The sequence below is a fragment of the Chelonia mydas genome, chromosome 2 (assembly GCF_015237465.2).
Source record: "Chelonia mydas isolate rCheMyd1 chromosome 2, rCheMyd1.pri.v2, whole genome shotgun sequence".
Lineage (NCBI taxonomy): Eukaryota > Metazoa > Chordata > Testudines > Cheloniidae > Chelonia > Chelonia mydas.
The window spans coordinates 63,707,977-63,732,757 of record NC_057850.1 but is presented as its reverse complement, the minus strand read 5'-3'; the positions used below and the strand labels follow the sequence as shown (position 1 = coordinate 63,732,757).

General features: G+C 40.2%; 1 protein-coding gene across 2 annotated transcripts in view; it reads left to right on the top strand.

The window, feature by feature from the left end:
* RAB2A (RAB2A, member RAS oncogene family) overlaps positions 1-24,781 on the top strand; it is an 82,624-nt gene that overhangs the window by 37,454 nt on the left and 20,389 nt on the right. For both annotated transcript variants that reach the window (XM_007059461.4, XM_043539586.1), the window contains exons 4-6: positions 13,035-13,117; positions 16,661-16,753; positions 23,438-23,549. In XM_007059461.4, the coding sequence (XP_007059523.1) occupies positions 13,035-13,117; positions 16,661-16,753; positions 23,438-23,549 (288 nt within the window). The remainder of the gene's footprint in view (positions 1-13,034; positions 13,118-16,660; positions 16,754-23,437; positions 23,550-24,781) is intronic.

The following is a 24,781-nucleotide window of genomic DNA, read 5'->3' as shown; positions in this document are numbered from 1 at the left end:
ATGGAACAGGTTTTTTGCAGGGGAGGGAGGGATTGTTAGGGAGTTGGGGAGCCTTGCCCATGCTGACCTGACTGACTTCTAGCTTCTCCCATTCAGTCAGGCACATTTGCCCCTGTCCCCATGTGGCCCTGCAGCCCACCTGTCTCATGTTTCCATGTGGCCCTGCAGCCCCCCTTCCATTCAGCCCTTGTCTCAATGCTGTCACCCCAATAGCTCCTGAGTCCATGCCCCAGTTTATTGCCCCACTAGCCCTTCTGAACCCCAGTCTGTGCCTCCTAACCTGGTTCCACAAGCAGGGTGCTGTGATGGCCATAGCTGGCTGCTGGCCGTTACTGCCGGTCAACTGGCTGCTGGCTGTTCTGGCGCCACAGCAGCCTCTAGTGGGAGAAAGGCAGAACTGCAGCACTTCTTTGGCAGAATCTATTTTCTGCGCAGAAAATCTCTGTGTGCGCAGAGGTGCAGAATTCCCCCAGGAGTAGTCATTGCATGAAAGTGTGGGCTTGTGTGTGGTTGGATTCTCTAATTTATTTACACATCTTGGGTGTAAAATTTCAGAAAATATTGCAGAACTACAGTTTAAGGGCACATATCTGTCTCCCCTTTCACTCCATCTAAAATATTTTATTCCACAGATCATACTTTAAGAACTGTTCCAGAGTGGCAGCCAACTTGGATATCCTTTTGCCCAAATTTCATGGGCTAGTGCTTATCTTTAGATTTACACACACAAGTGAACTGAGAGCTTATAAAATGTGTGTAAATTAATTATAAAATCTCAGTTACGAATAGATAATATTTGCAGTTAAAGGTCACGAACTTTCACTATGTCTTGTAAAGTTTGTATAACTTGTAGCACAAAGGGACCCCACTACTGAATGGGGCAACTTCGCTACTGTAGTACAAACAAGTAAGTCACTTATGTCCAATATAATTTTTTTATGCATTATATGCCACAAATCAGAAGATAAAGCTTTCTACACAAGAAAAAAAATATAGCAGTGGCACAATTTTAAATTTACTGAGGAAACTAGTAATTTGAGCGTGTCCAGCATCTTGTATTTCTAGTGTCCAAAAACTTGATTACTGAGAAGAAAAGGGTCTTTGATCCTTACTGACAGCAGTCTGATTGGAAGTAGCATAGGCTTGTTTGCACATATAAGGCCAAGCAATAAGATCCATTTATAGTCTCAAATGAAAACTGCAAGTGTGTATTATGCACCGTACAGTATGGTTGATGACAAGCATCTTTCTGGGGCAGTAGGAAGGTTAAGGTTCACCGCTGTGCAGAGGGCCAGCATATGTCTAGTGCACCACTTATATCCCACTTAAATTCTCAAAATAGAACTTAGGTGGGACTTAGGGAAGGATTAGTGAATGACAGTTTGAATTGTTTAAGAACACTTTACTAGATGTCCAAAAAGCCATAATCCCAAAATCAAGGGAGGCAGCCAGGTGTAATGGGAAAATAAAGAAAGCTTTAAAAAATAACAAATGGAAGAAAGGGGAAGTTGATTATAATAAATATAAATCAGAAGCTAGAAATTGTGGGAAATTGATAAGAGAAGCAAAGGGACACAACGAGAAATCTATGGCCAGCAGCTTTGAGGACAAAAAGGAGGAGTTCCTTTAAGTATATTAGGAACAAAAAGAATCCTAACTCTGGTATTGGTCCATTGCCATAAGGATAAGGTAGAATTATCAATAGTAATGCAAAAAAGGCTGAAGTGTTCAATAAATATTTCTGTTCTGTGTTGGGGGGGGGGGGGGCGGGGAGAAACAGATCATGTTGTCCTATAATGATAGCACTCTTTCTATTCCACTAAAACAGCAAGGAGTCCAGTGGCACCTTAAAGACTAACAGATTTATTTTGGCATAAGTTTTCGTGGGTAAAAAAGCACTTTTTCAGGCAAGATGCCACACATTAAATGGATAAAAGCTGGCTAACTGATAGGTCTCAAAATGTAAATGGGGAATCATCATTGAATGGGTGTGTTACTAGAGGGGTCCTGCAGGGATTGTGGTTCTTGGTCCTATGCTATTTAACATCCTTATTAGTGACCTGGAAGAAAACATAAAACCATCACTGATAAAGTTTGCAGATGACACACAAATTGGTGGGTTGGTAAAAAAAATTAAGAGGTCAGATCACTGATTCAAAGTGATCTGGATTGCTTGGAAAATTGCGTACAAGCAAACAGTATATATTTTAACATGGCCAAATGTAAATGTATATATCTAGGAACAAAAAATGTAGGCCATACTTACATGATGGAGGACTCTATCCTCAGAAGCAGTGATTCTGAAAAAGATTTGGGAGCTGAGGTGGATAATCAGCTGAACGTGAGCTTGTAATGCAACACTATGGCCAAAAGGGCTAATCCAGTCCTTGGATGAATAAACAGGGGAATCTCGAATATGAGTAGAGAGGGTATCCCTCTGTTTGGCACTGGTGCAGTTGCAGTTGGAATACTGATTCCAATTGCAGCGTCCACAAATCAAGAAAGATGTTGATAAATTGGAGAGGGTTCAGAGAAGAGCCATGACAATGATTAAAGAATTAGAAAATATGCCTTTTAGTGATAGACTCAAGGAGCTCAATCTGTTTAACTTAACAAAGAGAAGGTTAAGGGGTGACTTGATAATAGTCTGTAAATACGTACATGGGAACAAATATTTAATAATGGGGTCTTCAGTCTAGCAGATAAAGGTATAACATGGTCCACTGGCTAGGAGTTGAAGCTAGACAAATTCAGTCTGGAAATAAGGCTTAATTTTTTATTTTTTTAACTGAGAGTAATTAAGCATTGGATCAATTCATCAAGGTACATTGTGGATTCTCCATCACTGCCAATTTTTAAATCCAGATTGGATGTTTTTCTAAAAGATATACTCTTGGAATTATGTTGGGGAAGTTCAGTGGCTGTGCTATACAGGAGGTGAGACTAGATGATCACAGTGGTCCTCTCTGAGCTTGGAATCTATGAGTAGGTATTATGCTGGCCTTCTGCACAGTGGTGAATTTAACCCTGCTCTAGGAGAGTTTTTTGCCTGGACTTATTTTAAGCCATGAGGATGCACTTTCCGCCTCATAACTATATACATGAAATTATAACCTGTAACATTACTATAACAACAATTACTATAATATAATTGTAACAATGATTACTTTAATATCACGATAGCAACAATGCTTGGTGCATCATGAGCCTTCCGCAGACACCCAAGGTGACAAACTTTACACTGGATACCACACAGTCATTTTACAAGGATGAACATGGGGGTGCTGGGTGTTCCCCCGAGGTACAGAGCGTCACAGCGTGGTAAAGTTCCTACAGCGTGGGGGAGAAACAAGACAGCTGTGCCAAGGAGCTTTCGGCAAAAGATTGCAGAATGCCTATGGGAAAGTTTCCTAGAGATTACTATGGAGGATTCCCAGGACATCCCAGTGTACATTAACTTTTCTGCCTGGCTCCCACAGGCTGTATTGTTAATTTCTGACCCTTATCCCTCCTCTTCCATGTAACAAAGTAAATGAGAGCTCAGTCTCCATACACTATGCAGTATTAAAGCAGAATGAGCACTTACCGGAGTTCCCTCCTCCTGAATTGTGTGCACCAGAGCTGGAGTGCTGGGACTGGCTAGACTCCTCTGAAGTCAAAAAGAGGTCCTGATTTGCTATGCCACCAGATGACCCTGTTGACTTTTGTCGACAAAACTGACAAGGCCTGAGTCAGTGGGGCTGTGACAGCAGGGCTGCAAAGGGCTCCCTGTGCTGCACCTGGAGCCTTTCAGAAGCAGGGTAGCTTCCCCCATGGCTGGGGGGTCGTCCTCGCAGTCCTAGCCAGGGATCTCGGCTCTATCTGAACCTCTGTATTATTCAAATCCCTTCCTTGTACTCCAGCATGAGATACGTGCTGTGGAGGTTTGGATAATAGGGTTTTGGATAAATGGGAATATACTGTATTGGCTTTTACAAGGAGCCTGATTAATCCTATTTCTTTATGTCTATTCTATATGAATGTATAATATAGTGTCAGACCCGTTTATAATTTTGGATTCAGCTTCCAGTCTGCTATTTTCATAAATGTCATTCTTGGCATCATAAGTAGTTAAACTCAAATTGGTCCCACCAGATCAGACTTGCAAAGTAGTAACATAAAGTCTTTTTATAAATGTCTGAATCAATGTATTTAATATAAGGTTATTGGAAAAATGTAAAGCTTATTTTATGGCTGCTTAATAAACACTGCTTTTCTCTTTACTTTTTTTTTTTTTTTTTTTTTGCTGGTATCAGGAAGCCTTAACATGTATGTGTTTCAGATTAGCAGGGCTTAAAATTATGCATACTTAAAAATCAATTGTAGACCATTTTATTTGGTATTCTATGTGTATCTACCTGCTATTTTGGCCTTCTGCAGAAACACATTTCAAAAAGTATGATATTTGATACACGCTTTTTTTAGAATAAAAGACATTACTTATTAAAGAGCAAGATCATACATTTAGATTTATATGCAATTAATTGTCTTCTCTATAGAAACTTATTTATCCACTCTCTTATTCTATGTAGGGTGAAAAGAAACTACATTTAGGTAGAGTGTTGAGAACATATATATGAGGGCATGCTTGATGTAATGCTGATGATTGTGCCCTCAAACAAGTATTAAGTAATGAGCTGTAAATTCACTTATCACCTCTGTCAGGTGGTGGTGGTAATAACTAGGGTTGATTATTTGTGGCAAAAAATGGCAAAAGTGATGACTATTCTGGCAATAAAATAAAAGTATAGACTATTGTGGCTTTTTTCTAAGGGGAAGTCATGGTGCACGATATTTTTCATGAAGGGAAATTATGATACTACATCAGATATTTGACAATAAATGTTTACAATAACTTCAAAACGCATGTGCTGTATGTACATGGAGCCAAATTTGTAAAACTTCATAGAGCCACTTGCTCAGTAGCAGGCTAGACAGGGTGACCAAGACTACGATTTTTCAGGGGGGCGGGGGGGGGAGAAACCTGTCATGTTTTTTGTGATGGCATTTATGATCGTGGCAAACAGGCAACCTAAATGTAGTAGTATCTGTGGCAAATGCCTAACCATATCAGAATAGCATAAATACGGTCTGATGTGATTTCAGCATATCACATACAGTACTTTGGAACACTGATATTTCTGTGTTTGAGGAAAATTTCTTTGAGTAGATACAGACATGTATTTCACTTAAGGATGTGTGTGCCCAGCACGCAGGAGCCAGAGACTTTTGCCTAGCACTACCTAGAGAGGGTCAGCACTCGTACCTCGTGGCTGTGGCCCCTCTCCTGGCTATATAAGGCGGTGCCACACTGATTCCCCTCAGGGTAGCACACACACGCTCCCACTCCCACACAATGTTGCTAAGGAGTCCTTTTCACTCAGCTCTCTCCAACCAAGTCAGTGACTACCAACATTTCCCTTCTGGGTTTGGGGGAAATGGGGCACATCTGGACTCAGTGAGGGTGCAGGGCCTGTGTCCAGAACAGGAAGCCTAACTCCATACCAACGTGTTGGAACCTTGGGCCATCCACAGTGCACGTTGTGCCTTCTGGGACTACATCATACACTCAGTGGTTCGCATACTCACAAACTATCAAAATAACGTACCATGTGAACAAGCAGGGATAACATTCCATATTACTGTGTCTGGAGGCAGTCAACCTGTGTCAATGTTTTTGCATCAAAGATGACAACATTCCAGTAGCAATCCATTTGCCAGGAATGTAAAATCATCTTGCAAACCATCTCAGCCACGAATGGTCCTTGAAGTGTTCTCTGGGTCGTCTTTGCAACGTGGGGCATCCCCATCATCAACCTGTTTGTGACGAGGGAAAACGAAGTCATCTATTCTGCTCCCGGAGAGGTCTCAGTCCAGGCTCCCTCTCCAACAGCTTCCACTGCAGCTGGCAGTGGGCTCTTTTGTATGCCTTTCCCCCTATTCCGATCATTCCACAGGTCATCCTCAAGCTCAAGGTGGATCAGGCCAAAGGTCATCTTCGTTGCTCAAGTGTGGCCAAGACAGTACTGGTTCTCAGACCTCCTTGCTCTATCAGTTCAGCCTCCCGTACTGCTTCCTCTCAATCCCAACCTCCTCACTCAGGACCATGACTGAACCCTCCATCCTGCGATCAGCTCCCTGCAACTTATGGCATGTATGCTACATGGTTGAATGAAGAGGAGCAGCAGTGCTTGGTGGCTTTCCGTCAAGTTCTCCTCAACAGTAGGACGGTCTACTTAGTGAAGTGGAAGAGGTTTTTGGTGTGGTCCTTGACCTGTGGGATCCAACTGACAGGGCTCCCATCCAGGACATCTTGGAGTACCTGCTATGTCTTCAGAAATTGGGCCTTGCGCTCAGTTCACTGAGAGCGCATTTGACAGCGATATCTGTGTTCCACCCCCTGACTCAAGGGAAGTTATTTTTTTTTCCATGCCATGCGGACAAGATTTCTGAAGGGCAGGGTGGATTTGATTTAAATCATGATTTAAATCACTAGTCAGGAAGACTCGATTTAATCATGGATTTCTATATAAAAGTGCATTCTTGTTGGTTGTTATAACCTTAATACATATTTTTCACAACTCCGAGATAGATGAGGCCCAAAGTGGGTCTCTCTTATGGCCTGCTGCCATTATAGGTTTTCCCTTCTAGTGAGAGAATGGTATGGTAGATCTCAAATCAATGAAGGCTATACTCAGAAAGACCTCAAGTCTTCTGGAATATGCTGCTCAAACAGTTTCCCTTTTGTTTCTACTGCCTGTCCCTCCCCTCTCACATTTATCTCCAGTCTTCTTCTCATTGTCCAGATCTATTCCGCTCCCAACAGTCTTCTATTAACTGAACTTTCTGGAAGTCTGCACTTTTAGCCCTGGTCTACACTACGAGTTTAGGTCGAATTTAGCAGCATTAGGTTGATTTAACCCTGCACCCATCCACACGACCAAGCCTGTTTTGTCAACTTAAAGGGCTCTTAAAATCAATTTGTGTACTCCTCCCCAGCGGGGGGTTTAGCGCTAAGGTCGACCTCGCTGGGTCGAATTTGGGTAATGTGGATGCAACTCGATAGTATTGACCTCCGGGAGCTATGCCAGAGTGTTCCATTGTGACCACTCTGGACAGCACTCTCAACTCAGATGCACTGGCCAGGTAGACAGGAAAAGCCCCAGGAATTTTTGAATTTCATTTCCTGTTTGGCTAGCGTGGCGAAAAGATCAGCACAGGTGACCATGGAGTCCCAGAATTGCAAAAGAGCTCCAGCTTGGAGGTACTGGATCTGATCGCTGTATGGGGAGAGGAATCCGTGCAGGCAGAACTCCTTTCCAAAAGACAATATATTTGGCCAATATATTTGCCAAAATCTCCACAGGCATGTTGGAAAGAGGCTACAACAGGGACACACAGCAGTGCCGCGTGAAAGTTAAAGAGCTGAGGCAAGCTTACCAAAAAACAAAGGATGCAAATGGTCTCTCCGGGTCAGAGCCCCATACATGCCGCTTCTACGATGAGCTGCATGCAATTGTAGGGTGGGCCCCTACCACTACCCCATCACTGTCCATGGACATCTGTAAGGGGGGAGTCTCACGCAACAGGGATGAGGATTTTGTGGATGAGGAAGATGAGGAGGAGGTTGAGGATAGTGCACAGCAGGCAAGCAGAGAATCCCTTCTCCCTGGCAGCCAGGAACTGTTTATCACCCTGGAGCCAATACCCTCCCAAGGCGGGCTCCCGGACCATGAAGCCAGAGAGGGCACCTCTGGTGAGTGTACCTTTGTAAATATAATACAGGGTTTAAAAGCAAGCGTGTTTAATGATTAATTTGCCCTGAAGACTTGGGATGCATTTGCGGCAAGTATAGCTACTGGAAAAGTCTGTTAACGTGTCTGGGGTTGGAGTGGAAATCCTCCAGGGACATCTCCATGAAGCTCTCCTGGAGGTACTCTAAAAGCCTTTGCCATGCAGTGGAGGGAGGCCTATTCATGCTGAGCTGTTCGCGTTTGGCTGAGAGGGATCTTCCCTGATACTAGCCACGGTGGTGGGGTGGGGCCTGGTGAAGCACATGTGCTATGTAATGTGAATCGTTTGATTTAGTGTGAAATAGTCTTCCCTTTGTTCTCTAAAATGTATCTTTTTAAATACTACTCTCCCTTTTTTTCCTCCCGCAGCTGCAAATGTTTCTACGCTCCCCCTACCATCTCCGTCCCAGAGGCTAGGGCAGATTAGAAGGTGAAAAAAACGCACTCACGATGACATGTTCTCAGAGCTCATGCAGTCCTTTTGCACTGAAAGAGCTCAGCAGAATGCATGGAGGCAAACAATGGCAGAGTCCAGGAAAGCGTTAAATGAACATGACGAGAGGAGGGAGGAGCACGCTAAGAGGAGGCAGGATGCAATGCTGAGTCTAATGGGGGAGCAAACTGACGTGCTTAGGTGTCTGGTGGAGCTGCAGGAAAGGCCGCCGCTGCAGCCTCTGTATAACCACCTGCCCTCCTCCCCGAGTTCCATATCCTCCTCATCCCGACGCACAAGAACATGGGGGGGGGAGGCTAAGGGCACCCAGCCACTTCACTCTATAGCATTGCCCAAGCAACAGAAGGCTGGCATTCAATAAGTTTTGAACTGTAGTGTGGCCTTGTCCTTCTCTCCTCCCCTCATCCATCACCCCAGCCGGTGCTTCCCTCCTCACCCACTCCTCCTGGGCTACCTTGCTAGTTTTCCCCCTATTTGTGTGATGAATTAATAAAGAATGCATGATTTTGAAACAATAATGACTTTATTGCCTCTGAAAGCAGTGATCAAAGAGGGGAGGTTGGTTGGCTTACAAGAAAGTAGAGTCAACCAAGGGGGTGGGTTTTCATGAAGGAGAAACAATCAAAACTGTCACACTGTAGCCTGACCAGTCATGAAACTGGTTTTCAAAGCTTCTCTGATGTGCAGGGCGCCCAGCTGTGCTCTTCTAATCACCCTGGTGTCTGGCTGCACGTAATCGGCCGCCAAGGGATTTGCCTCAACCTCCCACCCCGCCATAAACATCTCCCCTTACTCTCACAGAGATTGTGGAGCACACAGCAAGCAGCAATAACAATGGGAATATTGGTTTTGCTGAGGTCTAACCTAGTCAGTAAACTGCGCCAGCAAGCTTTTAAACTTCCAAATGCACATTCTACCATTCTACCATTCTGCACTTGCTCAGTCTATGGTTGAACTGCTCCTTACTACTGTCCAGGGTGCCTGTGTATGGCTTCATGAGCCACGGTATTAAGGGATAGGCTGGGTCCCCAAGGATAACTATAGGGATTTCAATATCCCCAGGGGTAATTTTCTGGTCTGGAAAGTAAGTTCCTTCCTGCACCTGTTCAAACAGACCAGAATTCCTGAAGATGCGAGCGTCATGAACCTTTCCCAGCCATCCCACATTGATGTCGGTGAAACATCCCTTGTGATCCACCAGTGCTTGCAGCACCACTGAAAAGTACCCCTTGCGGTTTATGTACTGGCTGCGTTGGTGGTCTGGTCCCAAGATAGGGATATGCGTTCCGTCTATCGCCCCACCACAGTTAGGGAACCTATTGCAGCAAAGCCATCCACTATGACCACATTTCCCAGAGTCACTACCCTTGATAGCAGCAGCTCAGTGACTGAATTAGAATTTATAATCCATATTCCGTGATGAGATATCTTTGAGCTATAATGTATCTTAATTAAAACTGTCTTTAGATAGGGTTTTTTTTTCCCCCTCAAAAAGCATTTTATCAAAAAAATCTGATTTAAATAAAAAAAATCTGTGGGTTTTTTTTAATTTTTTTTTTTATCATTGATTTTTTATCCACCCTGCTGAAGGGGCTTCTCTCCTCACATCCTCCAGTCTAAGAAACAGTTCCCTTGTGAGACATGAACACAGTCCTGGCAGCTCTGATGGGCCCTTCCTTCAGGCCCCTTGCGGCCTGCCCACTGTCCCTCCTGTCTCAGAAAACCATGTTTCTGATTGCTATCACTTTGGAAAGAATGGTGTGAGAGTTGCAGGCCCTAATGGCTGAGGCACCTTATACTCATTTCCCCAAAGACAAGGTAATGTTGTGACCACACCCAAAATTTTTATCCAAGGCAGTCTCTCAGTTGCATCTGAATCAAGCATTGTATTTACCTGTGTTTTTCCCTGAGATGGACTCTTCCCCAGAAGAACAATGCCTTCATTCTCTGGATGTCAGGGGATATCTAGCCTTTTACCTAGACAGGAGCAAACCGTTTTGTGTTTCTCCTTGCTTGTTTGTGGCAGATGCAGACCGCATGAAGAGGCAAGCGATCTCTGCACAGACAATCTCTAGATGGATACTGTCTTGTATCAAGGCTGCATATGAGATAGCTGTGGCTATGCCTCCTCATTGCACACGGGCTCACTCCACAAGAGCACATCGATAGCATTCCTCAGTGATGTTTTCATACTGGACATTTGCTGAGCAGCCACGTGGTCATCCATGCATCTGTTTAGGGACCATTATGCTATTTCTGCATCTTCCAGGCTGATCCAGGTGTAGGGATTGCAGGACTGCCCTTCCAATTGCAGTAAACTCCAAACCTCTCTGGATTCGAGTACTGCTCGCAACTCACCTAGTTGAAATACACGCCTGCATCTACTCAAAGAAAAAGAAATGGTTGCTTACTGTAACTGTGGTTCTTCAAGATGTACTCCATGACCCACCCTCCATCCATCTGTGTGGAGTCTCCTCTCAGGCTTTTGGTGCGAAGCAACTGAGGGGGATCAGAGTGGCACCACCTCATATAGGCAGGGGAGGAGCTACAGTCATGTGGCGCAAGCACCACCCCTCAAAGGGCACTGCTAGGCAAAAGTCTCCTACTCGGCACACTGGCACAAACACACCTAAGTGGAATAAACGTCTACATCACATCTCGAAGAATCAGTTACAGTAAGTAACCCATTTTTTACCAGTGTGTGAGTTTGAGAACTATTCACTTGCTCAGAAAAACAAAAATTATATTTGTAGAGTTCATGGAGCGCCTGGGTTTTGGAACTAAGGACAGAGTTGTAAAACCTTATTGGCATCCTGTCTGTGGTACATATAAACTTTAACAGCATACTGAGAGTAGCAGTTTTTAACTTTGTAAAGATGTATGTGTGGGCATAGCACCTGAAGAGTGGCTAGAGTCCTGTTTGTTACAAGTGTTCCAAGAAAGCAATTTAAAAAGTATAATTTTAAGTGTGTGTCTGTGTGTATGTGTGTGTTTTCCCCAGTGTGCTTAGGGCATAAGCTTTTAATAAACTGTTTGTTACTGGTTAGCCTGGAAGGTCATAATGTTGTTTGAGAAACCCATGTACACCACAGCAAAACTCTGCTAAAACAAAATATTCTTAACAATGTGTGTGGGTTTTGAGTTTGTTTTCTTTAAAGATTTAATATTATGGATTCTTTTGTAGAGTAGATATGGCCTATGTCACTCTTGCTAGTGAACTCTTCTCCCTGATTCAAGAGGGCCTTTCTTGGAAGATAAGCTTATTCAATGGGAGTAAGTTCCTTGCAGATCCAGTATGCATATCTGGCAGAAGCTTCTCTTTTTCGATAAAATACCATGTATGCTTAATATTGTTCTCATTTTTCAAAAATCATTATCTTAATTTCAACTGAGTAACAATATTTTACTACCTGTGGGGGCCTTCTCCAGATAAACGTTAGTATGTCCTAATCCTGCTCAGTGGCATTTTCTGACATCACTGGAAGACATATTGTACTATGTGGCTTAGAATTGGAGGTGAACGTTTCACATCTCAGTATTTATAATAACATGGTTGTCAGATGCTGGTGAGCATTTCTCTTGGGAAATGGGGGAAGGGAGCTCAGAGTCTGCTGCTGTGAATTTCTGCATTTTCCAGGGGCTGAATCTTGATTAGGTCTACTCTTCTGTCCACTGAACCTGTTTAACTTTCTGTAAATTGTTTACTTACTGTACAGTTGACTAACTACATTTGTCATTAGTTCCCTTGCCCTGAAGAATTTAATACTGTCATATATGCAGAAATGGATCTTTACAAATAGAAATAGTACAGGTGAATCTTCTCTGAAAGCTGCATGATGACACTTCCAAGGGGTTAGGGACATTTTGGTCTGCACAGAGGGGTAAAAATAAACTGGAGAATCTTTCACTATGACCACAAATATCAATCAGTGGGCCACATCCCTTGTGCTGAGATACCTTTGTAACAGAAATTCTTATCTACAAAAAAGAGAAACTGCCTAATATATGCAGGATCTCTGGTGTTTGTTTCACCAGTGGGTATGAAGATGACTCTTACATCCTGTTGCCTTTTGGCAAGCATTATATATCAAATAGGAAACTGATTAAGTGGAGAGCAGAATGATATGAAATTAAATTCTGAACCATTTTCTGTTTTTCATAATAAAATGATTACTGAAAGAATTCCATCTGAAGACTGTTGAAAGCTGGCTGCAGTTTATGATATAACGGATAAAATCTGCATCCTTGGCCTTCCAACAACCTTTACACCAGCAGATGGTGGGCGTAAAGATGTCATTCATCATTTATTTACAATGGGCTTTATTTATTCTAGTGTCAACAGCTGCCCCAGGGAGCGGGTTATTGAATTCAAATGTGAAGCTCTGGGTTATTTGCTTCCTTTCAAATTTGTCTTCAGAGCTTAGTTGCTAGGAGTCCATTCTGTGTTCTAATAATGATTCATGTATTGTGAAGCCATTCAGTAAATTGGGTTGTCAGGGATTGCCAAAAAAGGTTTAGAGGTCTTGTTCCTGATCTTTCTTTCTCTCTCTTTTTCTTTTTTTATTAATGACATTCTGCTGTAGTCATCTTCTTATATGTGACTTTTCTTTCCAGAACTAGTGAGGTTTTGTTCCGCAAGCCCTCCCCACTCCCACCCCAAAAAACCCTCAATGTAATTAATAAGTTGGTAGCTTTCGTCACAGATGGTAATTTAATAAATGAAATAACTGTACTTTGTTTTCCTACAGGCAGGGCAAGAGTCCTTCCGTTCCATCACAAGGTCATACTACAGAGGGGCAGCAGGGGCTTTACTAGTATATGACATTACAAGGTGGGAAACTTACTGAAGGACATCAGAAATATTTTAGAATGTACAATTAGATTTTTTTTGTCTGTAGAAATGTTATTGATACGTTTAGATGTCAGTGAGTAAAATAAACTGAAATACAAGCCACGCGAGAACTGTAGTAAATGGAGTATTAATGTCACCTGGTTTAAATGTTGAAAAGTTAAGAAATGCCAAGTGAAGGTTGAACCTTATCTCTGTACCATATGGTCTTTAATTTCATGATTTACTTTTTTTTCTCAAATACAATACGTACACACCTGGGATCCTAGGTGGGCTTGTACTTGGGTGGCTAACCTTTGTTGCCATCTGTGTTGCCACAACTTTACGCCTATTTTTAGTGAGCTATCACAATCAAAACTAGCTCAGGTATACCTGCATGTGTTGCAATCATGTCTCCTATGCAGTATATCCTTAGAAGCCCCGCAGGATGTATAATCAAATAATTTCCAATTATGGAATTTACATATGCTATGTGCTCATTTATTGCAAACCAATGGAGCTTCCAAGTTAGGGAGAGTAAAGTGCTTGTCAGTAGCTTTTCTTTTGCCCATTTTTTTTTTTAACCCAGAAAACTAGGAAATTAGGACTGTCAATCACAGTTAACGCAAGTGATTAACTAAAAACAAATTAACTAGATTAAAAAAATAGTTGTGATTAATCACAGTTTTAATCACACTGTTAATAAATACCAATTTAAATTTATTATAAATATTTTTGGATGTTTTACTACATTTTCAAATATATTGATTTTGATTACAACACAGAATACAAAGTGTACGGTGCTTACTTTCTATTATTTTTTTATTACAAATATTTGCACTGTAAAAAAGAAAACAAAATAAATAGTATTTTTCAGTTCACTTCATACAAGTGCCGTAGTGCAGTCTCTTTATCCTGAAAGCGCAACTTTCAAATTTAGAATGATTTTTTTACATAACTGCACTCAAAACCAAAACAGCATAAAACTTTAGAGCCTACAAGTCCACTCAGTCCTATTTCTTGTTCGGCCAATCGCTAAGACAAATAAGTCTTATGGAAGGTAATACTGCCCACTTCTTATTTACAAGGTCTTGTTTACAAGGTCACCTGAAAGTGAGAACAGTCATTCGCATGGCACTGTTGTAGCTGGCAATGCAACGTATTTACGTACCAGATATGCTAAAAATTCGTAAACCCCTTCATGCTTCCACTTGTAGGCTCTAAAGTTTTACACTGCACAACTGTATTTAGTTTGTAAGTGCAATTGTGTAAAAATAAATAATAATTTTACATTTGTAAGTTGCACTTTCACAATAGAGATTGCACTGCAGTACTTGAATGAGATGAACTGAAAAATACAATTTTTGTTTATCTTGTTTACAGTGCAAATATTTGTAATAAAAATAATATAAAGTGAGAATTGCACACTTGTATTCTGTGTTGTAATTGATATCAATATATTTGAAAATGTAGAAAAATATCCAAAAATATTTAATAAATTTTAATTGGTATTCTATTGTTTAACAGTATGATTAAAGCTTCTATTAATTGCAATTATTTTTTTAATATTATGACAGCCCTATAGGAAATTCTGTACAAGATCTTTTAAAAGTTGTTACAGCTGCATGGGTAAGCACTAAGAAAATACCAGAGTTCATGCTGAAAGCAGAACTTTACCGCTGCTCTCTGCGTCCATTGTCAAGTCAGCCTATACACCTCCCAGTTGCAGTGTAGATATACCCTAAGACACATCAGAGGCTTCTGAAGGGCTTACACCATTAGCCCCTGCTCCTGGCTTGAAAACTGTGTAGGTAGACTTGAGGTTCTGAATTCAGGATTAAAGCATTAGTGTTTTCAAAGTGTGCAGCAGACCTCCCTTTGCACCTTACAACGTTTGCAGAATCCTTGCCGTGGTTCATGCATGTTTTCATTACAGTTTTTCATTACATATCTAACTTATTCACATTTACAAGCTAACAAAAAGGTGAAAAGTGCAGTATGTAAATTTTTTCAAGGATTATAATTACTGAGTTAAAACAAATTTCATCAGAACAGGTAGCAGCTTTCTCAATAAGGGCTATTTCCATTCTAAGTTTCATCTTTTGCAGCCTCAATTGTACATCTGTTCAAAAAGAGTTGTAATTTTTTTGTGATTTTGTTTATAATGGAACAAGCATCTTTGTGCAGAAACTGTTTTTGGGGTGGGTTTTAGTACAAGGAGAGTGAAGACTATGTAAAATTTGTCACTTTTCTTAAAAGAAAAAAACTTAAACTTCCTAAAATATATGTTCTTTTAGGCAGACACTAAACCTGGAAAATTGATCACCAGAAAATGGGGGGTAGAATAGAAATCTTTTATCTTGACTGTAGCAGTTGCTATTGTATCCACTGCATTGGTGTGTTGTTTTGTTTTTAAAGTTTGAATTATTTAGGTAATTTAGAAGAATTCTTTACAATGTGTGGAGCCTTTTATTGATTACTCTTAATGAAAGTTATAGTCATGAAATCTACAGTTATATTGCTGAAAGCATCTTGTTTGAACTTACTTAGTAGCAAACTTGCTGATTTTTAGGTGAAGACAACCACCATTTTGTCCTTGCTTCACTGTTTACTGCTTCTTGTCTGCCTGTTCCTTTCCCCCAGGGGGAATTCTAGCTGTTGTTAGCAGGCATGTTTTAGAGCTCAGTGAGTTCACTGCTTGAGTCATGAGGTGGAGCTTCTGAGGCAGCATGTCTTCTAACTGGCACTATGAACCCTGAACCTTGCATGCTGACTCTCTCTGCTGTTAATGAAACAACAAAAACCCTGGAACGCTGAACTTGAGGTGTCTTTGAACTTGATGAGCTTTCCTTCCCATCACCCACCTCCTTCACCCATCCCTTTACCCCTGGCTCCTTTAAGCTGATAACATCCTAGCTATCAGAAAGAAGGAAAGATGCAGTTAAAACCTCCCATACTCCTTGTGGCCAAGAAAAGGAAGAGGGAGGTATGGCAAATAGTGGATCTTGCAGCAAAATGGAGCAGCAGCCTGTGGCATAACTCAAACTGGAAATCTTCATTAAAACTACATGAATAACACAATCAATACATATATATATATATATGATATATTATATATCTCATATATATATATATCTATCTATCTATATATCTATATATCTCATATATATATTAGTTTAACAAATCTTCATTTTCTGCATCCTTTTCAATGCATTTCATGCTATTATAAAACTTTTATTTTATTTTTCAGACTGCCAAGATGTACTTGCCACGGAATATGGGTGAAATCTTGGCTCCATTGAAGTCAGTGGAAGCTTTGCCATTGACTTCATCGGGGCCAGGATTTCACCCTTTATGTCTTATGTGTCACAGAGTATATTGAGCTTTGATTATGCTTACAGAATATTGGCTTCTGTGTGAACTTAATGTAAGAAATTTTATCACTGAAGTAAATTACTAAAGAAAAATCTGTGGGTGATCGCATTTGAGCAAATACTTTTCTTTCTTGAAGCATCACTCTTAATTTTCATTCTTGTTCAAACTCAGGAGAGACACTTTCAATCACTTGACAACCTGGTTAGAAGATGCTCGCCAGCATTCCAATTCCAACATGGTCATTATGCTTATTGGAAATAAAAGGTAAAAATAAACCTTTATGAAATAGAAGCTAATGAGTTTTCAGGTAATAAAGCTTTATGACCTGCTTGTTTAGGTAATAGTTCTCCTCTGATATTTGTGGTTCTTTGTAATCAATGTAGTAATTTTAGATCATTTTTAATCTTTAATGAACATAAAGATTTTTCAGTGCACAAAAAAACCCAACCCTTTTTTAAATAGTCTGGATGTAATAACCTCATACGTGGATGAGCTGTATGCACTCCTGCTCTGGTTAGATCATTCAGAAGTCATTTTAATTTAAAAAGACAAAATCCAGTAATTTAGGTTTAGTTTTTGATGCTGTTTATTAATCTTCTAAGCTTATATGCATTTCTTTCTGTTTCTAATACTACTTGAAATGCAAATTTTTGCATGTTTATGCCAGAGTGGTTACAGTTTTTCCCTAAATTTGACAAAAATCTGTGCCTTTTCCTGAAAGAATGGTGAGGAGGGGGAGAAGAAGCATTTTTATATATAAAACTCAAAACTCATACTATGTGATTCACTTCATAAGCACATTTATTCTGAAAAAATTAAAAAGACACCACACACACTGTCCAAAATGAAAAGTGTGTTCAGTAAGTGAAACTAAAGTAGATCTGGTTACATTTTTAAAAAACTTGTACATCTCTATAAGCTAGTTGGAAAAATAAAAAATGTTTGCAACAAACTGACACAGTAACTGATTATCTAGACCTATTTTTCTTGTGTCTGGCCTTAGATACCGATATACTTTTTATCCTACTTACTTGCATTTTCAACACCTAGCCTATTAATTTTCAGCAAAAGCAATCCAAATGTACTAAAAATGCTCTCTTGATTCTGAAACGGTTGAACAGGAACGTAGGTCTTTAGAACAATGACAATTATTAAATCAACTCTCATCTTGAGTTTTCTACCATTTTGATTCAGCGAACTGACAAAACATATTAGCAAACAGATTTTTTGGTAAAAATCTGGAATTTCAATTTCAAATACTAAAGGAGAAGGTAGAATTTCAGGATTTAAGTGATCTGTCAGCTATGTTATAGCTGCCTTTTCTTGGTCTGAGCTCAAGCTATCTCCATGCCTGAGCAATTCTACAAAGGTGTCAGTTGTAATGGTGATTTTTGTAATGTGGATACCTGTCCACTCAGTTGAACTGACTACCAGCTCATTTCACAATCTGGCTCATTCATCTAATATTTTTCCGTGAAATCTTATTTCCCTGTAAAGTTAACTTTTAACATGCTCTGAAGTCAAGTAATTGTGAAAGCTGCCTAAAAATTTCATAATGCATATAATTTGGAAAAAGGACTGTATGGCTAACTGACAATTTTCCATTAGCCAGTGAAATGGATTGAGTAGTCAAACTGGCAAATGCTAACATTACTGAATGAAATGTACAAACTACACCTGTTTTACTTAAATGAGTGGTCACACATTCTTCCGGTCATGTGAGCTAAAATATGGCCGTGGGGGAAACAGCATATCTTGTGGCAAATTAGATCTGTATTGTGTGTATTTGAGATATAAATACCACATCAGTTTGCGTAATACATTTTCTCTTTGTCCAGCCGTGTTAGAAGAAAGACAAGAGATGATAAATGTGGTAGGCTGCAATTTCATTCACTTAAAATATCTGGGAGTACCTGGCAATAAACGGTACAGTGCAGGTCATCATCATTTTCTTAATAATTTCCACGTAATACCCAACCTTGTCCCAGCCATCCCATTGCTGGGACCCTTCTTCTGTCACCTCATATAAGATGAAATGGAGGCTATAAAAGATCAGCTCCCTGCTGTTCAAGTCATAGGAGCCCTAAAACCCCTTTCTCAGGTCCCGTAAGGGATGCTTTCCATCAAATCCTTTTTCCAGTCCATTTTATCAGATAGCCATATCCCTTGCATACCAAAGACCTGCACTAGACATCTGCCATGAGTTTTATGTACTGTGTTGCAAAATATTATGCCATAAATCCTGTGCTCTACCTCACTGGGTCCCAGACCTGCTGATGGGGAAGGCGAAGGAAAACATCCTGTCCCAGCCTGTCCGGCAGTGAGGAAAAAATTCCTTCCCAGCCCCCAAAGAAAAGGGTCAATATTGTAATCCCCACAGCTGGTCATGAGAAAAACACCTGGTCCTTTTGCATAGTTGTGGATGGGTGCTACCAGCTCAATCCTGGTAAAAAGTGCTTCTCTGGAGCTGCCTGGGGTATAAATAACCCCCATATACACTCAACTCATCAGCAGGAAAACCAGTGACCTGACCCTGACCTGGCCTCAGCTGCTTCCTGCCCATCCATGTAAACTTTCCGCCTCCTTCCCACCCATTGTAGGGAGATCCCTTAAAGGGGCAGCATCCCTTTTCCACCAACCAGCAAGATAAAGACCTCCTGCATGAAGGCTACCGTGAGCATGTTTTCCCAAGCTGCTAGGGGACTCATCTGTTTCTCTTCTGCTAAGAGATACTGCATATTTTGAATGTATTATTTTGCAGTTATGCTGATATGTTTACTATAACACACAACTGGGAGTGTGATGATCTGTTAGTTTGCGTGCCTCGATAATTAATATCACACTTAGAACTCCTATTGCTTAAACATAATCTGTTAATGTACAGAAATCTCATAACTTTGTTACTTTACAATGTGGTGAGATTTTTTTAAATGCCTTTAGAAAGCTACAATCCTGAAGCAAAAGGAGCAGTAATCTCCAAGAAACAACCTTTCTAATTTTTCTTTAGATTTCACTAGGCTTTAAAGGAAAAAATACACCCAGCTGAAATGTATATACTACAACAGTAGTTTTATTTCTTGAATTCTGGTAATGGGGAAGATTACTTAAGATATGTAAGTATCCCTAACACCACAATCCAAGATATTGCTTAAATTGATGGTTCATTGTAAACATTTGATAAAGTATATGCAAATAATATAGTCAGAATAAGACTGTACAGTGCAAACTGCATTGTTACATCTGCACAATAACAAAGCACCAAAACAATACAGTTCCTATCACTTAATCCTTTCAAAAGAAGAAATAATGGCAAACCATTATATCTATACTATTCTGACAAGACCAAATACTTTAAATCACTGGAATGGGTGGGTAGGGATAGGATTGCAACCTGGGGTACCAGAAGATACAGATAAGACTTTACCTCCCGCCCTCCCCCCCCCCCCCCCCCAAAAAAAAAAAGGAAAAAGAAAAAAAAAGTTGAGAAATAGTGGGTTTGGACTGGATTCACCCCTCGGCTTACTCCAATTTTAAACTGGTGCAACTGCATTGAAATCAATGGAGTTGTTGTAGTAGTTTAAAACTGGCATAACACTGTCATGGGTGAATCTTATATTATAGTGGCTGAGACTTAATACCCAGCATTTCTTTTCGTTACCCCTTTCTCCTCCCCAGTCCTCAGATTTTAGGAAATGTTCCTTTACTTTAGCTTTTCAAAAAAGTGAATAAGTAGAATTTTGGGGAATAACTCTGACATCTCCTTAGGAAGATTAAGTTGGAAACAAAGAAGCCTTAACTCATTAAGTTAAGAAAACAAAGTACAGGAGAATTTTCAGTTTTTAGAATTGTTTTTATAATGATGCACACGCAGCGTTGCATGCGTGTGGGTGGGTGTGTAATATCAAGGCAGCAACCTGTTCTGTCAGATATTTGCATGAATATTTGAAATGGTTACTTAAATTTAGAGCTTTGTTCTGCATTTGTGTTTTAACACATTAATTGTAAGGACATTCTAAAATAGCCTACAAATTCTAGACCACTTTTGAAACTTGCAGATCTCAACTGACTGACAGACACACTGCATATGCATATTAGCTCAAGCCTCAAAGTCGTTATCAGGGCAGGTCTTCCAGAACAAACACCCTGCTAACTTGCCCCAAACTTTGAGTCAAATGTTTAATATGATGAAAATTTTTTTCTTAAGTCATATTCATTACACAGGTTTCAGAGTAGCAGCCGTGTTAGTCTGTATTCGCAAAAAGAAAAGGAGGACTTGTGGCACCTTAGAGACTAACCAATTTATTTGAGCATAAGCTTTCACTTCATCGGATGCATTCAGTGGAAAATACAGTGAGGAGACTTATATACACACAGAACATGAAAAAATGGGTGTTACCATACACACTGTAAGGAGAGTGATCATTTAAGATGAGCTACTACCAGCAGGAGAGTGGGGGGGGGGGGGGGGGGAGAGAAAACCTTTTGTAGTGATAATCAAGGTGGGCCATTTCCAGCAGTTAACAAGAACGTCTGAGGAACAGTGGGGGGGGGGGAATAAACGTGGGGAAATAGTTTTACTTTGTGTAATGACTCATCCACTTCCAGTCTCTATTCAAGCCTGAGTTAATTGTATCCAGTTTGCAAATTAATTCAAATTCAGCAGTCTCTCGTTGGAGTCTGTTTTTGAAGTCTTTTTGTTGTAATATTGCGACTTTCAGCCCCCAATTAAAACGTCTCCAACGCATCATCAAGGATCTACAACCTATCCTGAAGGTTGACCCATCACTCTCACAAATCTTGGGAGACAGGCCAGTCCTTGCCTACAGACAGCCCCCCAACCTGAAGCAAATACTCACCAGCAACCACACACCGCACCACAGAACCACTAACCCAGGAACCTATCCTTGCAACAAAGCCCGTTGCCAACTGTGTCCACATAGCTATTCAGGGGACACTATCACAGGGCCTAATCACATCAGCCACGCTATCAGAGACTCGTTCACCTGCACATCTACCAATGTGATATATGCCATCATGTGCCAGCAATGCCCCTCTGCCATGTACATTGGTCAAACTGGACAGTCTCTACGTAAAAGAATCAATGGACACAAATCAGATGTCAAGAATTATAACATTCATAAACCAGTCGGAGAACACTTCAATCTCTCTGGTCACTCGATCTCTGACCTAAAAGTCTCAATATTACAACAAAAAGACTTCAAAAACAGACTCCTAAGAGAGACTGCTGAATTGGAATTAATTTGCAAATTGGGTACAATTAACTTAGGTTTGAATAGAGACTGGGAGTGAATGAGTCATTATACAAAGTAAAACTATTTCCCCATGTTAATTCCCCCGCCCACTGTTCCTCAGACGTTCTTGTTAACTGCTGGAAATGGCCCACCTTGATTAAGACTACAAAAGGTTTTCTCCCCCCCCCACCCTCCCCCCCCCCGCCGCTCTCCTGCTGGTAGTAGCTCATCTTAAGTGATCACTCTCCTTACAGTGTGTATGATAACACCCATTTTTTCATGTTCTGTGTGTATATAAGTCTCCTCACTGTATTTTCCACTGAATGCATCCGATGAAGTGAGCTGTAGCTCACGAAAGCTTATGCTCAAATAAATTGGTTATTCATTACACAGTATCTCTTAGTATCTTTTATAAATGCAGCTATAGTCATAGTATATGTACTAAGCCAAAGTATACAGTCAAAATTGTTATATTCACACAAGACCATCAAAATATCAGATACCTGTCTTATGATGCAAAATTGAAGTGCAGTTGCTGTGATTAAAAAGTAAACATGTAAATAAAATATTATACAGATACTTCACTCTGGTATACATTGTGTTCATGAGAATTGTCATTATAAAGTCAATATGGCACTAATATCCGTGGCTGACCACTACAAGATCTTATCTTTTTAAATGTTTGTTCAGTTTACAGTTAGCTATTTTACTTGGAACACTGTTTGCAAATACATATTTTGCATGCACAGTTTAGGTACAACTTTTTAAAAGTGTAATCCCTCCTGTCCAAAATGAAGGTAAGCAGAATGGACAGGAAATAAATATATCACTCTGCACACGTAACAAAATCTGAGTTAAGAATGAAATAGCCCCAGCTATTACAATTACCTTATGTAACTCACAAAATCTGATGTCATTTTTTTAGTTGTCCAATCCAAGTACACTATTTCCTAACCTACAATAATAAATTTTCACCTAGACTTCTTAGGAAGTCGAAAACGAGTAGTTTTGTGTATCAATCACTCAAGCTCACCTGTCTGTTGTAAAGGAGTCTTTATGGGTATGAAACTTCAAGACCAACAATTAGATTTTGTAAGAAACAAGGTTTAAGGCAACATAGAATCATTTAGAAATGTTTCTCTTTATGATTTATAATAATTTTTTTGTCTGAATATAAGCTTTCTTTTGTTTCATTTGCAAACCCCACATGGCAATGTTGTGTTACTGCATGTGAACCAGAAAATGAAGATGACTGGTCCCTTTTTATTTCACAAAAAGTCTCTTATTTGTATAAATACATGCTTTTTACCAGTTTAAATTTCTGGAGGGTGGATCAATTGATGATGCTACATTTGAGAGGAGAGATAATTGCCTCTAACAATAGTTCTCTGAAGTTAGTGTCTATGCATGCATGCTCCCCTATATTTTCCTTCTGGAAGCTGGTTCATTAAGGTTCATGCTATGGTTAAAGTCTGGGTCAAAAATAACTTATTACTTCAAACAGATGTGGTATGACTATCCCTTATGGTACCACTGCTGCATATCTGATTTGAGGTAAAGATCTAACTAATAGATATGAATAGTTCCCTTGATGGGAAGCACATGAAAGCCATGTGAGGTACGTCTAAAGAAACTGCTTTTGGAGTCTTTTTACTTGTCCAGGTAAGTAACTCTGTCTCTTCTTTGGTCATCTTAGTGACTTAGAGTCTAGAAGAGAAGTGAAAAAAGAAGAAGGTGAAGCATTTGCACGAGAGCATGGACTTATTTTTATGGAGACATCTGCCAAAACTGCTTCTAATGTCGAGGAGGTAACTGCTCTTATAATTGTTCTTGATAACCTTTTAATTAAACAGTTGGTTTTAAGCTTTTAATCTTTTAACATACTTTCCCACTCCTTTATCCTGAAATTTTTTGGAATCTCATTTTACTCTCCCTTTTAGAAATATGACTTGAACCCTACTCTTCATTTTTCTATTTTGTTTTTTTTTAATATTCTGAGACAAAGTTCAGTAAAATGTAGTGGACACATCAGACTGAGTAAATTGCTGAGATTGCAGTGTTTAACTTTCCTGCTATACTACCTTTCTACAAGAATTGACAGATATTTATCAGTTTAAGAAAGCTAAGATGTACATTTACAGCATTTCAAATATAGTGTCAAAATACTGAATGTCGTAAACCTAGTTTGCCATATGCCTCTTCCTCGAGTTTTTGTTAGCAAAAAATCATTGGTCACCTGATGAAATTAATAGGCAGCAGGTTTAATACAAACCAGAGGAAGTACTTTTTCACACAACTCTCAGCTAATCCATGGAACTCATTGCCATGGGATTTAGTGATGGCCAAGAGTATAATTGGGTTAAAAAAAGAACTGGATAAGTTCATGGAGGATAGATCCATCAATGGCTAGTAGCCAAGATGGTCAGTGATGACCCTAAACCTCTGATTACCAGAATCTGGGAGTGGAAGCTGGGAATGGATCACTCTATACTTGTCGTGATCAGTATGCTCCCCCTGAAGTTCTGATATAGGCCGTTGTTGGAGACAGGATACTGGGCAAGATGGACAATGCTCAGACTCTTCTGTTCTAGTATGTATTTCTGACTGTTAAGTCTGATTTTGGCACTTTTCCTACTGTGTTCACTTTTGATAGTGGATTTGTTGCCCATTAGCTGTCGGATATCACAAGGAAAAACAAGGTAAAACTACTTCTCGTAGAAGGAAGCTGGAAATAGAATCACAGCCTTCTTACTCCCAGTTGAGGCATAGGGCTTTCATGTGCTGCAATCAGAAGTAGTCCAGTTCTATCTAGCGAAGTTGAATACAAGCTTCCTGAGCTACGTAAGGTATAAATTCTCTCTGCCTGCTGGAGGGATCCGTACTTTGTATGAGTCAGGCTCACATCTAGAGTCACTAAACAGGCTCCTACTTATATTTTCCCAGACTGGTCAATGTTTCATGTGGTCTAAAGCAGTATTGCTCAAGCTATCTGATGTGGGGGACCGGCAATTTTTTTTTTCCAATGTGCGCACAGACCGGC